The sequence below is a fragment of the Phoca vitulina genome, unplaced genomic scaffold (assembly GCF_004348235.1).
Source record: "Phoca vitulina isolate PV1807 unplaced genomic scaffold, GSC_HSeal_1.0 scaffold2, whole genome shotgun sequence".
NCBI classification, from domain to species: Eukaryota; Metazoa; Chordata; class Mammalia; order Carnivora; family Phocidae; genus Phoca; species Phoca vitulina.
In genome coordinates this window covers 60,033,709-60,050,471 of record NW_022589705.1, presented here as the reverse complement: position 1 = coordinate 60,050,471, position 16,763 = coordinate 60,033,709, and the positions used below count along the sequence as shown (strand labels likewise).

Sequence of the window (16,763 nt, the reverse complement as noted above, 5' to 3'; positions counted from 1 at the left end):
AAGTCCGGAATTGTGATGCCGCCAGCTTTGCTTTTCTTTTTCAACATTCCTCTGGCTATTCGGGGTCTTTTCTGGTTCCATACAAATTTTAGGATTATTTGTTCCATTTCTTTGAAAAAAGTGGATGGTAATTTGATGGGGATTGCATTGAATGTGTAGATTGCTCTAGGTAGCATTGACATCTTCACAATATTTGTTCTTCCAATCCATGAGCATGGAACGTTTTTCCATTTCTTTGTGTCTTCCTCAATTTCTTCCATGAATATTTTATAGTTTTCTGAGTACAGATCCTTTGCCTCTTTGGTTAGATTTATGCCTAGGTATCTTATGGTTTTGGGTGCAATTGTAAATGGGATCGACTCCTTAATTTCTCTTTCTTCTGTCTTGTTGTTGGTTTGTAGGAATGCCACTGACTTCTGTGCATTGATTTTATATCCTGCCACTTTACTGAATTCCTGTATGAGTTCTAGCAGTTTTGGGGTGGAGTCTTTGGGGTTTTCCACATAAAGTATCATATCATCTGCAAAGAGTGAGAGTTTGACTTCTTCTTTGCCAATTTGGATGCCTTTTATTTCTTTTTGTTGTCTGATTGCTTTGGCTAGGACTTCTAGTACTATGTTGAATAGCAGTGCTGAGAGTGGTCATCCCTGCCGCGTTCCTGACCTTAGGGGGAAAGCTCTCAGTTTTTCCCCATTGAGAATGATATTTGCTGTAGGTTTTTCATAGATGGCTTTTATGATATTGAGGTATGTACCCTCTATGCCTATACTCTGAAGAGTTTTGATCAAGAAAGGATGCTGTACTTTGTCAAATGCTTTTTCTGCATCTATTGAGAGGATCATATGATTCTTGTTCTTTCTTTTGTTAATGTATTGTATCACGTTGATTGATTTGTGGATGTTGAACCAAGCTTGCAGCCCAGGGATAAATCCCACTTGGTCGTGGTGAATAATCCTTTTAATGTACTGTTGGATCCTATTGGCTAGTATTTTGGTGAGAATTTTTGCATCCATGTTCATCAGGAATATTGGTCTGTAGTTCTCCTTTTTAATGGGGTCTTTGTCTGGTTTTGGGATCAAGGTAATGGTGGCCTCATAAAATGAGTTTGGAAGTTTTCCTTCCATTTCTATTTTTTGGAACAGTTTCAGAAGAATAGGTATTAATTCTTCTTTAAATGTTTGGTAGAATTCCCCTGGGAAGCCATCTGGCCCTGGGCTTTTGTTTTTTTGGGAGATTTTTGATGACTGCTTCAATTTCCTTAGTGGTTATAGGTCTGTTCAGGTTTTCTGTTTCTTCCTGGTTCAGTTTTGGTAGTTGATACATCTCTAGGAATGCATCCATTTCTTCCAGGTTATCTAATTTGCTGGCATAGAGTTGCTCATAATATGTTCTTATAATTGTTTGTATTTCTTTGGTGTTGATTGTGATCTCTCCTCTTTCATTCATGATTTTGTTGATTTGGGTCATTTCTCTTTTCTTTTTGATAAGTCTGGCCAGGGGTTTATCAATCTTGTTAATTCTTTCAAAGAACCAGCTCCTAGTTTCGTTGATCTGTTCTACTGTTCTTTTAGTTTCTATTTCATTGATTTCTGCTCTGATCTTTATTATTTCTCTTCTCCTGCTGGGTTTAGGCTTTATTTGCTGTTCTTTCTCTAGCTCCTTTAGGTGTAGGGTTAGGTTGTGTACTTGAGACCTTTCTTGTTTCTTGAGAAAGGCTTGTATTGCTATATACTTGCCTCTTAGGACTGCCTTTGCTGCATCCCAAAGATTTTGAATAGTTGTGTTTTCATTTTCATTGGTTTCCATGAATTTTTTTAATTCTTTAATTTCCTGGTTGACCCATTCATTCTTTAGTAGGATGCTCTTTAGCCTCCATGTATTTGAGTTCTTTCTGACTTTCCTCTTGTGATTGAGTTCTAGTTTCAAAGCATTGTGGTCTGAAAATAGGCAGGGAATGATCCCAGTCTTTTGGTACCGGTTGAGACCTGATTTATGACCTAGGATGTGATCGATTCTGGAGAATGTTCCATGGGCACTAGAGAAGAATATGTATTCCGTTGCTTTGGGATGGAATGTTCTGAATATGTCTGTGAAGTCCATTTGGTCCAGTGTGTCATTTAAAGTCTTTATTTCCTTGTTGATCTTTTGCTTAGACGATCTGTCCATTTCAGTGAGGGGGGGTGTTAAAGTCCCCCACTATTATTGTATTGTTGTCAATGTGTTTCTTTGCTTTTGTTATTAATTGCCTTATATAATTGGCTGCTCCCATGTTAGGGGCATAGATATTTACAATTGTTAGATCTTCTTGTTGGATAGACCCTTTAAGTAGGATATAGTGTCCTTCCCCATCTCTTATTACAGTCTTTGGTTTAAAATCTAATTTGTCTGATATAAGGATTGCCACCTCAGCTTTCTTTTGGTGTCCATTAGCATGATAAATGGTTTTCCACCCGCTCACTTTCAATCTGGGGGTGTCTCTGGGTCTAAAATGAGTCTCTTGCAGACAGCATATTGATGGGTCTTGTTTTTTAATCCAATCTGATAGCCTGTGTCTTTTGATTGGGGCATTTAGCCCATTTACATTCAGGGTAACTATTGAAAGATAGGAATTTAGTGCCATTGTATTGCCTGTAAGGTGACTGTTACTGTATATTGTCTGTGTTCCTTTCTGGTCTATGTTGCTTTTAGGCTCTTTCTTTGCTTAGAAGACCCCTTTCAAGATTTCTTGTAGGGTTGGTTTCGTGTTCGCAAATTCCTTTAGTTTTTGTTTGTCCTGGAAGCTTTTTATCTCTCCTTCAATTTTCAATGACAGCCTAGCTGGATATAGTATTCTTGGCTGCATATTTTTCTCATTTAGTGCTCTGAATATATCCTGCCAGTCCTTTCTGGCCTGCCAGGTCTCTGTGGATAGGTCTTTTGCCAATCTAATGTTTCTACCATTGTAGGTTACATATCTCTAATGAGAGAACAAACTGCTAACAGGGTAACAATGTTCCCAGAAAATATACTCTAAACAAATCAGAAAAGACCTGAAGCAGTGGGAAAAGAAAGGGAAAGAGAGAAAAAAGAAAAAGAAAAGGGTAAAAACAAACAAAAACAGAACAAAACAAAAAAAACAGAATGTTATCAAATATGATCAGGCTGGTATATAGATCAGTGCCACCCACTAGATTTTGGGTGTATTTTGGTCTGTTAGAAGAAAGTGCCTCCCAAAATTTTAAAGAAAGAAAAACTTATATATGTACAAAAATAAGGGTTGATATGATGAAGGGATGGAATATGACTGTAAAGATGAAAATTATAAAAAATTTTATAAAAGGAATTGATAAGAAGTTGTTTGAAAAAAGAAAAAGAAAAAAAAAAGGGAGAGAATGTGATCAGGCAGGGGAGTAGACAAAAACCATACACTAGAGATTTAGGGTATATTTTGATCTGTTAGAAGAAACTATCTCAAAATTTTAAAGAGAGAACAACTTATATATATATATATGCCAAAAATACGGGTAACTACTATGAAGGGATAGAATATGACTCTAAAAATGAAAAATAAAAATGAAAAATAAAATTTTTTTTTTTTTAAAAAGGGATTGATAAGATGTTGGTTGAAAAAGGGAAAGAAAAATTCAAAAAAAAAAACAGTTAAAAAAAATAATTAACTTTGAAAGACTAAAGAATCATGGTAAAAAAGCCATGAATTCTATGTGCATTATTCCCCTAGCGCTGGAGTTCTGCCGTTCTCATTGATCAGTAAACTTGGTCTTGGCTGGCTGTTCTCGCTGATCTTCTGGGGGAGGGGCCTGTTGCTGTGGTTTCCAAAAGTCTTTGCCGGAGGCGGAATTGCCCCGCCCTTGCCGGTCCGGGCTAAGTAATCTGCTCGGGTTTGCTGTGGGGAGCTTTTGTTCTCTGCAAGCTTTCTGTACAGCTCTGGAGGCGGAGAGTGAAAATGGCAGCCTCCCAATCTCCACCTCGGAGGAGCCGAGAACTCGGGCCCTGCTCCTCAGTGAGCCCCCAGAGAAAAGCAGTCAGTCACTCCCGTCTCCCCAGTCTCCGGCCGCACTCTGTGCTCACCCGGCCTGTGACCGCGTGTTTCTATCTCTGGCATCCGACCCCGTGTGGAGTCTCCAAACCCAGCAGATCCCTGCGGTGTGCTCCCGCGCCTCTCCTCCCGGGGGAAAAAGGTGAGTCTCCCCGGATCTGCCACTTTTTGGGTCCCTGCTGGAGGAGCAGTGGCCCGACTGTGCCGCGGATCACGGTTTATGACAACCCTGAGCTGAGAGTCCACGCTTCGGCTCCGTCTCTGCAGCCGGCTTCCCCGCTCCGATACCTGGGAGCTCTGCCGCACTCAGGCACCCCCAGTCTTTATGTGACCCCGAGGGTCCTGAGACCACACTGTCCCGCGAGGGTTCCACCCCCCGCTTAGCCACCGGAGACGTCCCTCAGCGGAGCTGACTTCTAAAAGTTCCGATTTTGTGCTCCGCGGCTCTATCGCTTGCCAGAAACGGCCGACGGAGGCCCCTCCCCGCTGTCTATCCTCCCGAATATCGCCTCGGATTCACTTCTCCGCACGTCCTACCTTCCAGAAAGTGGTGCTTTTCTGTTCAGAGAGTTGTTGCTCTTCTTTTCTTCGATCTCCTGTTGAGTTCGTAGGTGTTCGGAATGCTTTGACCCCTATCCAGCTGAATTCCTGAGAGGAGACGAAATCCAGGTCTCCTACTCCTCCGCCATCTTGCTCCCCCAGAGCTTAAATTTTTTTTTTTTTTTTTTTGCTTTTCTAATGAGTTTGTTGTAGCATCTCATTGTAATTTTAATTTGCATTTCCCTAATGATTAATGATATTGAGCATCGTTTCATATGCTTACTTACCGTCTGTAGCTCTTCTTTTGCCCATTTAAAAATTGAGTTTTCTTAGTGAGTTTTTAGTACTTTATAAATTTTGGATACAAGTCCTTTATCGGATAGTGCATTTTACAAATCTTATATTCCAGTGCATGGCTTGTCTTTTCATTTTCTTGACTGTCTTTCAAAGAGTATAAGTTTTAAATTTTGATGAAGTCCAGTTTATCAGTTTTTCTTTTATAGTTTATACTTTAGATTCCTAAGAAATCTTTACCTTAACCCAAAGTCACAAAAATTTTCTCCTGTATTTTTTTTCTGGAAGTTTTATAGTTGTAGCTCTTACATATAGATCTAAATTCATTTTGAGTTAATATTTGCACAGGGAGTGAGGTGTTGGGAAGTAAGAATTTCCTGTTCTCTTCACGATTCTTCTAGATGGCCTAAAAGTCAACTTGACAGGAGACAGATTAACAGGAGAAAATCAAATTTAATTCATACATATAGGGGATCCGTACAGACATGGAAATTCCAAAGACAGGCAAGGTGAGGTATATATGTCATTCTGAATTAAGGAGAAGGGGGTGGTAGGGGTCTGTGACTTCAGAGGGAAGTAATACAATTCACAGGAAGATGAAAAAGAGTAAATGTTTCAAATGTTTTCTGTGGCCCCCAGAAACAATGTGACATAGAGAGGCCTGGGTAGGTTCCTCCATGCCTGCCATACTTAGTTCATAGTATAATGTAGTTATATTATAGATAGCTCTCTTCCCAGACCAGGTCCTTTATTTAAATTTTTTATAGGCAGTTGTGTAGGAGGTAAAGAGCTTTTCCTGAATCTGCTGGATTTTAATAGCTTTTTAACTCAAAATAATCTTCATGCCAAAGTGGCCCATCTGAGGGGCAGCCTGCCCTTGGCCCCTACAGAGGTAAGGCTCAAAAGTTCTTTTTTTTTTTTTTGCTTATGGATATCCAGTTGTTCAGCACAATTTGTTAAAAAGACTATCCTTTGCCATTGAATTACCTTGATAATGTTTTTGAATATTAGTTTGTATAGTGTGTATAGGTCTCTTTCTCTGTAATTCCATTGATCTATATGTGTACATATATGGGGATTTAGTTTTATTTTTGCTGCCTAGTGCCAAAAGTGTACTTTTGATCTGAAAACACATTTCTCTTCTTCAATTTGGAAAATTCTTGGTTGTTATCTCTTTGAATATTACTTCTCTTTCATTCCCAACATTGTCTTCTTTTGGAACTCCTTTTACATGTTGGAACCTCTGAAGTCAGTCTTGATCTCTGAACTGTTGTTTTGGGTAATTTTTCTTTGCCTTTTGTGCTGGATCCTAGGGTACAATCTCTCCAAAAAACTCATTAATTTAAGAGGAATATTAATGTGAATTGGTTGATAGTTACATGGGCATAACAAGGTTTACACTGTTATTAATTTTCAGCTTTTAGATTTAACTTTGGAACAAGGCAAGAAGACAATTAAAATTATAAACACAGAATGTAAATATTAACCTTGCAAGTGAAATCATTTTTATCTTTGAAAAATGCTTTTAGTTCCCTTTCAATCATTTGCAACTTTATGTTTGCAGACATGTTAATCTTTTTTCAGCTGTTCTTTGGGCATCCTACATCTAATTCTTGTGAATTGCGAGCATATTTGTATAGCATAGTGATGGGTATAAAGGCCCAATTGAAGCTGCTTTAAACCTTCTGGAGGCTTCCTACTACAATTAGAATAAACTCCAAATTCCTTTGGCCAATAAGATCCTATATGATTTAGTCCCTAAAGATTTCTTGACCTTATCTCTTACTGCTCCTTAGTTTGCTTTAGCTACATTGATCACCTTTGTGACCTTTGAACCCATCAAACTCATTTCTAACTCTTGGCTTTTGTACTTACTGTTCCTAGACCTGGAATACTATTCTTTGCAGATCTTAACTAGTTGGTATCTTCTCTTCATTCAGGTCTGTTCTCAAATATTTCTGCCTCAAAGGATTTTTCCCTGACCCTCTTAGCTAAAGAAGTATTCTGTCCCCTTTTCCCACCAATTACCTTCCTTGTTTTATTTTCTTCAAAACATTTATCACTAACTGATGTTGTTAATTTGTTTTCCTCCTTTAGAATATAACTCGGTGAGGGCAAGATTTATCTATTTGGCTCAACTCAGTATACCAGCCTTTAGAACAAATAGTCTGGCACATTGGAGAAGCTTAATAAAAAGAACCTGTGGATTGAAGGAATCAATAAATTATACGATGTCACTAGGAGATATTTTGTTTGTTATTTTGTGGAAAAGTACCTGGAGGAAAGGAGTCCTGAGAGAACACTTGTATTAATAAAAATGCTGTGCTTATTATTCCTGACTTCTTGTTCCCATTGGGACTTGGAAATAAGAGTAAATTCTATTGAGGTCAACCTGAGAGTGTTTCTGAGAGGCCCCAGTGTCTCTGGTCCTTGAGAAAGAAATACCATGGGTCACTCATGCAGATTACTTGGGAAGTTTGTATAATTTCATATCTTTGAAAAAAAATTTTTTTAACTATTTCTATTTGTCACCTACCCTACCTTATTTTGTATCTTTAAATTGTGGTCACCTGGGTTAACCCAGATGGACTTTTGGTTAATTTAAATTTCTTATATAGATTTTTCAAAAGGCAAAGTATATTTTAAGGTACTGTATTACTAATGTGTATGTTATTAATAAACTGATCATTTTTAATTTTATTTTTCTTAATTTTATAATGTCACTAATAAAATTATAGGCCTCAAATACAATGGAGTTTGACTTTTTATTTTTTAATGTGGAGGTTTATCTCAGTCTAAGAATATAGGTGCATAATCACTATTAACTTAGGAAAATATGTATTAAGATATTTTTAAACCACCATCTCTTGCCAATTTTCTATCCCCCCAAGTATTTAGAAGAAAAATTGTAGGTGGATTAGAGGAGGGGGGAAAAAAGAGATTTTAAAATAGTAGTCTCTCAAAGAATATAAATAATTGGTAAGACATTTCTTAAAAAATGATAGGTATCCAATAAATATTTGTGGAATGACTGGGAGTCTGTCAAGTTTTGTGCATCTTAGAAAATATTTTACTAATATGTGTATCTCTGTCTCTTTTTTGGACTAGTATCTAACAGTATATATCATGTGGTAAATGCATGATTGATCAATCAATGTCCAGTAATTGATTCATATTTTAGTGGCTTGCTATTATTTCTCATGGCCATAAAAATTACACTGCTTATAATCTTTAGTATTTCTGAAGCAAGTCACTCTTTTATCTGTAAAATAAAAGAAAATATTTCCTAGCCAGTGTGTTTCCAGGGAAGGAGGAACTTCATTGGTGTTTTCATCGTCATCAGTAATTATCTTGCATTGCTTTTCCAGTTAAAGATGTTACATCATGGTTTGGATTTTTAGTCTCTTTTTACAATTAATTGTGAATCTTTTTGGTAAATTGAATTTATTTTGTATCTTTCTATGAGCAAAGGAGCCATGCTATTGCTGCTTTGCAAAGTAATTTTTCAACCAGTGAGAAAGTAATATGGAATTATTTATGAAGAGGTGATTTGAGACTAATATCTATATTTATTTATTTTAAAAGATTTATTTGAGAGAGCCGCGAGTGTGCATGCTCAGGGTGGGGCAGAGGGAGAAGGAGAGAGAGTCTTAAGCAGACTCCCTGCTAAGCGTGGCGCGTGATGTGGGGCTTAATCTCACAACCCTGAGATCATGACCTGAGCCGAAACCTAGAGTCAGATGCTTAATGGACTGCGCCACCCAGTTGCCTCTCTAGTATTTATTGAGCACTCACTACATGCTAGGCTGTATTCATTGTTTTATGTGCACTATTTCATTTCTTCTCGACTATAACTCTGTGATTCATACTGTTCTTGTCCCCATTTTACATATGAGGAAACTGAGAGGCACCAAGGGCCTAAGTAACTTGCCAAAGATCAAACACATAATTGATTAGTGGCTGAACCCAGATTTGAATTCAGCTGTATCTTCTCTAAATCCCATGTTTTAAAAAAGCTGTAAACTGCCTCTTGAACTTTTTGAAGTTACATGGTAAATCTCACAGATGCTCTAAACTGAGGAAATAACCTTTTATGAAGTACTCATGCTTAACTGCAGTTTACTGTATTATAAAGAACACCAAGTGACTATCTAAATTCTTTTGATAGTTTGAGGTTTAGTTATATGTTAATATTCGTGAATATTAATATTTCTTGAACGATTTGTTTGGAAATTGTTCCATTTGAGTTAGTTGTGAGGATAAACATGATTTGAAACAAAAGGAAGCTGTTGCATAGATATTAAGTTGTATTTTTTTTTTTTAAGATTTTATTTATTTATTTAACAGAGACACAGCAAGAGAGGGAACACAAGCAGGGGGAGTGGGAGAGGGAGAAGCAGGCCTCCCACGGAGTGGGGAGCCCAACGTGGGGCTCGATCCCAGGATGCCAGGATCACGACCTGAGCAGAAGGCAGATGCCCAATGACTGAGCCACCCAGGCGCCCCTTAAGTTGTATTTGAATTGAATTTAAAGATGGGTATAAGCGCTTTGAAGAACAAAGTTAAAATTGCAAATTTAAGATGGAAAATTGCAAATTATTATATATACGTATATATTTTAAAGACAGTATGATATATGGAAAGACTAGGAGATTGAAAGATCTGCTTTCTAGATCTTATTTTGCTGCTTATTTTACCTTGTGTCTTTTGGAGTCACTTCACCTCTACTCCTAACCCTCAATTTCTCCACCTGTAAAATAACAATCCCAAAGTTCAGGGAAATGATAGCTGCTCTGTTAACCTAGCGACACTGATCTGATGATTATCTGATCAAAGTCATGTAAAATTGCTTTGTAAGCTATTGATATAAAACCTTTGACATACTTGCCAGGTCATTTAAGCTCAGAAGCAAGAATCAGTATCTATTTTATTTATATGGATTCTATAGTGGTCTTGGGGCATATAGAATTAATTCAGTGGATTCATTGTATCGAATGTTCCCATAAAGAAGTACCTGTATAAACAAATATATAGCAGACTTTATGAGTTCAAGAGCCCCAGATTAAATTTTCAGTGAAAGCTTGTCTTTGTCAAATTTTCATACCCAGTGTTTTATTTTTGCCAGTATCTACACCTGTGGAATGCTACTTGTTTGTAGATGAGATGGTACATAACAGTCTATACTAAATCACTCACTAGGATTTATAGAGACTTACCTTAAAAAAATTTTTTTAAAGAAAGTAGATGCTTACAGGATAACATAAATTTTATAATATAAAGGGGCATAGTGTGGAATCTGAGTGTGATTGAGACAGGGAGGAGGAGGATGTTACGTGGTAGAAGCAAAAGGGTACTATCTGTGGAAAAATAACCAGTAATAGATTATCCATACATAATCCGGTCTCTAATAGGGAAGTCCCCAAAGCGATAAGGAATGATTGCCTTGAGTACCAAGCTAACATCATTTTCACCTTTGAGTTGTATGCACTAGGGCAATCTTATGAAACATAAACATTGGGGCGCTTAGATGGCTCAGTCGGTTGAGCGTCTGCCTTCGGCTCAGGTCATGATCCCACGGTCCTGGGATTGGTCCTGCGTCGGGCTCCTTGCTCACCTGGGAGCCTGCTTCTCCCTCTGCCTGCCTCTCCCCCTGCTTGTGCTCTCTGTCAAATAAATAAATAAAATCTTTAAAAAAAAACCCCATAAACATTATGCTGTCATTAGAACTTTAGAGGAATGATACTGTATAATCTCCATTATGGATGGAAAAAATATCTTTCATCTCTTTTACCTCCCATTCGTCTCCTCCCCCAGGTTAAAAGATGAAAATTTATACAGACCTTACTCTAAAATCTTTGATAAAGCAAAGAAAATCCTATAATATTTGGCTGATCATTATGTGTATATGTAAATTATAACAATAATAGTTGCAAGTTTTTGAGAACACATTGTGTGCCATGTGCTGTTAGGCATTTTGCATAAATTCACATGTATTCTTCACAACAGGTCTGAAATTTATAATTTCCCCCATTTTACACAGATATTGAAGCTCACAGAAGTCAAATAACTTGCCCCCAAATCACATAATAGTGATTGAACTAGTATTCAAACCCATACCTCTGTGACTCTACAATCTGTGATTTTTTTTTCCCCAAAATACCATACTGCTTCCTGGATATGGGGATTTTTTTTGTTTTTATAGATCTGGCCCAGCAGTTCAGATGTGTAGCCAGATTTGATTAATCCTGAGTCAAGAGGACTGCCCCAAATGTATTTGGCAGATGATAATGTTCAGGTGAACATGGCTGTCAGCCACAGAGCTTCTCAAGAGTTTTGTGGGGAATTGTTCACTTCACTTGTGGACCCTACTATCAACATAGCTTCCTACTTCACTCAAAGAATCTGTGATCCATCATTGAGCTGTTCTGTGAACAGACTCTAGTTTTCCAGGAAAGTAAGCATTAAGTTTGCTGATGAGGATTTCTGCATTTGCTGTTATTTCTTTGAGAAATGTCGGAAGAAGCTTATACATGTCTAGGGAACCTATCTACCATTATGGGACAGCTCCTCTTCTTTTGTAATTCTAAACTGAGGAAAATGTCTTAATGAAAGGCTGATGTGTCACTGTTTCATTTAAAAATTTTTGAATTAGAAAGTGCTTAGTCAAGAGCTTTTGCAGCTAAAAGAAAAAAACTAATATGAATTTAAATAAACCCTATGTTATGTTTCATATTTGTCTCACCCACAACTACAAACATAAATCCTATGATACTACCTTCTCTGTAAATTTTCTAACCTCAATGTCGCATACATAACTGTAACTTACTGTCTTAATTCATTATGTTCATGAGTTGACTTTATTCACCCAATGAGACTGTAAGCTCTGCGAGAGCAGGTACCTAGTAGTAACATTTTTTCATGATTTTTGAGGCAGTAATTCTTACCCTGAGACCTCTAAAGTAATTCATACAGTAGAGCTGTCCAGTCTAAGGAAGGCATCAATATTTTTGGCTTTTAACTAGATAGACTTCTACAGTGTAATAATACAAGCTATTTCATGCTCACCAGAGGCCCTGATAAAATTGGAAAACAAATTTTCATTTAATAAATACTTTATTTAAAAAAACAACTTCGGGCGCCTGGGTGGCTCAGTTGGTTAAGCGACTGCCTTCAGCTCAGGTCATGATCCCAAGGTCCTGGGATCGAGCCCCGCATCAGGCTCCCTGCTCGGCCAGAAGCCTGCTTCTCCCTCTCCCACTCCCCCTGCTTGTGTTCCCTCTCACGCTGTCTCTCTCTCTCTCTGTCAATTAAATAAATAAATAAATAAAATCTTTAAAAAAAACAACTTCATAAACATGTCTTTCATGGTGAAAGTTTGGGAATTAGTGTTCGGCTCTGTCTGGCCCAATGTTAAGTATAATGATTACTAAGAATATGATTGATTTATTGATAGAGAATAATTAATGAACTTTTGTTTTAGGAAATGTTGTGGGCAACTTGGGACATTCCTTCTTCAGTCAGAGTTTCCTTGGCAGTAAAGAACATGGTGGATTCTTATATGTGACGTCTACCTACCAGTCACTGCAAGACCTAGTACTCCCAACCCCACCTTACTTGTTTGGGATTCTCATCCAGAAATGGGAAACTCCTTGGGCTAAAGTGTTTCCCATCCGACTAATGTTGAGACTTGGAGCTGAATATCGACGTAAGTAGTAAAATAGCTTCTTCTATACTATATGACCAAGACGTGATGGCTAAATAAAGGCCTGAGATATTCAGACCCCCTCCCCCACCCCCCCAGTGATATAATCCAGCAGAAGTCTTTTGAAATAGCTAAGCTAAATTTGGCCATTGTCTTTACTTATTTTAGCTTTAATGTTAAGGACTAAAAATCTCAAATTAGGAAGTTAGTGATTATTTAGTACCTTGTAAACTTACTGGTTTTATAGTTCATTGATAAATAAAAGTTCATCTTCAGAAAAAATGTATTGGAATTTAACAAGTAACTTTTTACAGTATCTGTAGTGAACATTTTTTTGCTATTTTGGAAAATAGTTATGACAAATTATATCTTACGTAACATAACATACTGGAAACTAGTGGTATAGAGATCACTTGGAGTTGGTAAAGTGAGCAATAGAAGAGCTTCCTTGCCCATGGTGGAAGCAGTACAACTAAGTTGTGAGTTTTGTTTTTGTTTTTGTTGTTGTTTTTTTAAGACAATAAGCCTTAAATGCAAGCTTTATTTTAAACTATATTTTCACCTGATCAGAATTGCCATGGTCTAGGAATCGGACCATTTGAGCAAGGTTCTTAACTCTATGACTTCCTAGTTCTGTACCTTTGGGCAAGTCAATCAGTTTCTTCTGAACTGGAAAAAATAATACTTGCCTTTTACATTATGTAAGATTGTTAAGAGGATCAAATGAAATAATGAAAAACTATTTTATGAACCATAAAATAGTATATGTTTTCACCAAGTCAGCTTCATTCTTTCACTTATTCATTCATTCAGTAAGAATTTAATAAAGGCCTACCATTTGTAACAAATCCTGGGAATTCAGAAATAGCTAAGACATGGTTACAGGCTTAGTAACCTTTGAAATACAGAAATTATGATTACAGTAGTATATTGTGTTAAAACACATGTTCAAAGTTAACAAAGTTCTTTTGGAGTTCCAAGATGGACTCTAACTTCACCAAGAGTGAAGGAGTTGGATAAGAAACATTTCTTGGACCAATTTGCTTCTGGACTGAATTGTGAAAGAGACATACGAATCAGCTAAATGAAGTAGGGAAAGGGAAGGATTGTATGCAGAGGAAACAACATACATATCTTCCTGTCTTGTACGGGCAATTCATCCCATAAAGTTGAAGGAGTAAGCCAGGGAATAGGCCACCTCATGTTTGGCTATTCTAAGGAGGATCCTGGTTGGGAGGTGTATAAGAGTAAACAGAAGAATTAGGAGAGATTTGTTTCCCGGATCATATTAATCCAGTTTGAAGAAGAGTGCTTCCTGAGACTTTGTAGTTCATTTTTAAGACAGCTGCATCAAAAGGCTTATTCTGGTCATCAAAAGACTTACTCTGGTGTGGTTTGTAGAAGGCTCAGAATTTGTCTTTGATGCTACCATGCTAAATACTTTTGATCTCTAAATTTCATATGATCTAAAACAGCTATTACAGTTATATTTTGAAAATGTTATGAACCATGATGTTTCCCTTTTACCAAAATATTAAGCTGTTAAACTTAGTCTCATTACTTCTCATTTCCATAGTTTATCCCTGCCCACTCTTCAGTGTCAGATTTCGGAAGCCATTGTTTGGAGAGACGGGGCACACCATCATGAATCTTCTTGCAGTAAGTTGGAGATTTTTATTTTCTTCTTTCTTACTGGGGTTTGTACAGGAGAAGGAAGAGAGGGATTTCATTTTTTGTTAGTAGCCATACCCCTGCTGCTTCAGGCAGGTGGAGATTTTATGCTGTAGGAAAAGAACAACATACATATTCTTTGGAAAGTATATGGAGCTTTGGAGTGGAAGTAGTACAGGATTTCAGCCCTTCATTATACACTTACTATCTAAGTGACCTTGCAGGATTATTGTAAGGACTAGAGGTAATGTGTAATTAAAGCACCTAGCATTCTGTCTTGTTTTTATTTTAAGTGTGCCGTCATATCAGTGTCCCCTTTGTCTGTATAGCTTATTGTTTAGCCCAGGATTGCTCAGAGATTTATTCAAATACTTCAAGCGAATAAGGTATTCATTCTTTTCTGTTGGATTTGTGTATAGGTTGGGATTCAAACTTTATTCTTTTCCTTTCCCCTGGGCTCTCCCATGTGCATTTGCACATGCACAGGCTCTCACTCTGTTGATTAAGGATGTTGGTTGACTTGGGCCTACTAAGGTCTTTGCTGTACATGTGCACAGACTAACTTCAGTCCTGGGTATTTGGAGAGTTTATGAAGCTCGCTATGGCTTTCTCACCTCCCAGAACCTTTGTTAAATATCTGGCTAGTTTGCCTGCTTGTTACTTACCCCATACAGGCTAACAACCTCAAGCTAACTGAGCTGCTGGCCCTCCATTTTCACTAGCCACTGAAATTACCACTGTAGCTTATACCACTCCAAATCAGGTAAGATCCTTCAAGTAGCAGAGCTTATTGTTTTCACAAACTACCTTGAACTACCGGAGAGGGCTAGGGTGCAGCCCCAAGCAAGATCACAGACTCAGCTCTACTGTGCTTGCTTGAAGTTCAGTAGCTTTCATGAATAAACACATCTCAGTGTGTTGTATGCCTTTGGTCTAATTCCAGAGCATCGTAATGATTGTTTTTTAAAAACTGATTACCCAGCTTTTTAGTTGCTTTTTGGGGAATGGATTTATTTCCTCACTCTGTCATGCAGTTGCTGTTATAGTTTGTTATGTTTTAATGAGATTTAAATAATAAGAAAAACTCTTGTAGCTTTACCTATGTTGTTGACATTTTCAGTGATATTCATTCCTTTGTGTAAATCTATATTTCCATCTGGTGTCATTTTCCTTCTGCCTGAAAGATTTCCTATAACATTTCTTGTCCTTTGGGTCTTCTGGTGAGAAACTTATTTGGCATTTTTATTTCTAACAACATCTTTATTTCACCTTCATATTTGAAAGATATTTTTGCTGGATGTAGAATTCTAGGTTGGCAGTTTTATTCTTTGAGTATTTTAAAGATGAATAATAATCGCTCTACTGTCTTCTGGTTTGCATTGTTTCCGACAAGGAGTCTATTTTCCCTCTTTGTTCCTCTCTACATAATGTTTTTTCCTTCTTTGTTTGCTTTAAGGTGTTTCTTTTTATCACCGGTTTTGAGCGATATGATTATGTGCCATTATATGGTTTTTTTGTGTGTGTTTCTTATGCTTGGGTTTGTTGAGCTTCTTAGTTCTGTGATTTTATAGTTTTCATCAAATAACATTTTCTATCTACCTCTTCCTCTCCTTTAGGGAATCTAATGTTACAGACATATTAGGCTGCTTGAAATTGTTTCACAGCTCACTAATGCTCCTTTTTTTTTTTCTTTTTCGGTCTTTTTTTTCCTCTTTGTATTTCATTTTGGATGTTTTTTATTGTTGTCTTCAAGTTCAGTAATCTTTTATTTTGTATTGTTAAAGCTGCCAGTTCCATCTTTTTTTGGGGGGTTGTGATCTCATTATAATTTTCATCTCTAGAAGTTTGACTTAAGTCTTTTTCTAGATCCTATATGCCTGTACTTAATTTTTTGAACATCTGGAATATGATCATAGTAACTATTAGAATGTCCTTGTTAGGTAATTCTAACATCTCTATCAGTTCTAGTTCAGTTTCCATTGATTAACTACCCCCTTACTTTGAGTTGTATTTTCCTGCTTCAAGCATGCTTGGTATTTTTAAATTTTTTATTGGATGCCAAATATGATTTTTTCCTTTCTGGGTGCTGGATATTTTTGTATTCCTATAAATATTCTTTTTTTTTTTTTTTTAAGATTTTTATTTATTTGACAGAGACACAGCAAGAGAGGGAACACAAGCAGGGGGAGTGGGGGAGGGAGAAGCAGGCTTCCGGCAGAGCAGGGAGCCTGATGCGGGGCTCGATCCCAGGACCCTGGGATCATGACCTGAGCCAAAGGCAGACGCTTAACGATTGAGCCACCCAGACACCCCTCCTATAAATATTCTTGAGTTCTGTTACAAGTAAGGCAGTTAATTTACCTAGAAATAGTTTGGTCCTTTCAAGTCTTGCTTTTAAGATTTGTAAGGTGGAACCAAAGTCTTGTTTACTATAATACTAATTATTCTCCACCACTAAGGCAAGACCCTTCTGAGTACTTGTAATGACTCTGGCCCTATTTGGAATTAGGCCAAACTTCA

General features: G+C 37.2%; 1 protein-coding gene across 2 annotated transcripts in view; it reads left to right on the top strand.

Moving 5' to 3' along the window:
- The window catches only part of ZFYVE9 (zinc finger FYVE-type containing 9), a 179,794-nt gene that overhangs the window by 130,912 nt on the left and 32,119 nt on the right, over nt 1-16,763 (top strand). For both annotated transcript variants that reach the window (XM_032429028.1, XM_032429019.1), the window contains 2 exons: nt 12,351-12,575; nt 14,149-14,231. In XM_032429028.1, the coding sequence (XP_032284919.1) occupies nt 12,351-12,575; nt 14,149-14,231 (308 nt within the window). The remainder of the gene's footprint in view (nt 1-12,350; nt 12,576-14,148; nt 14,232-16,763) is intronic.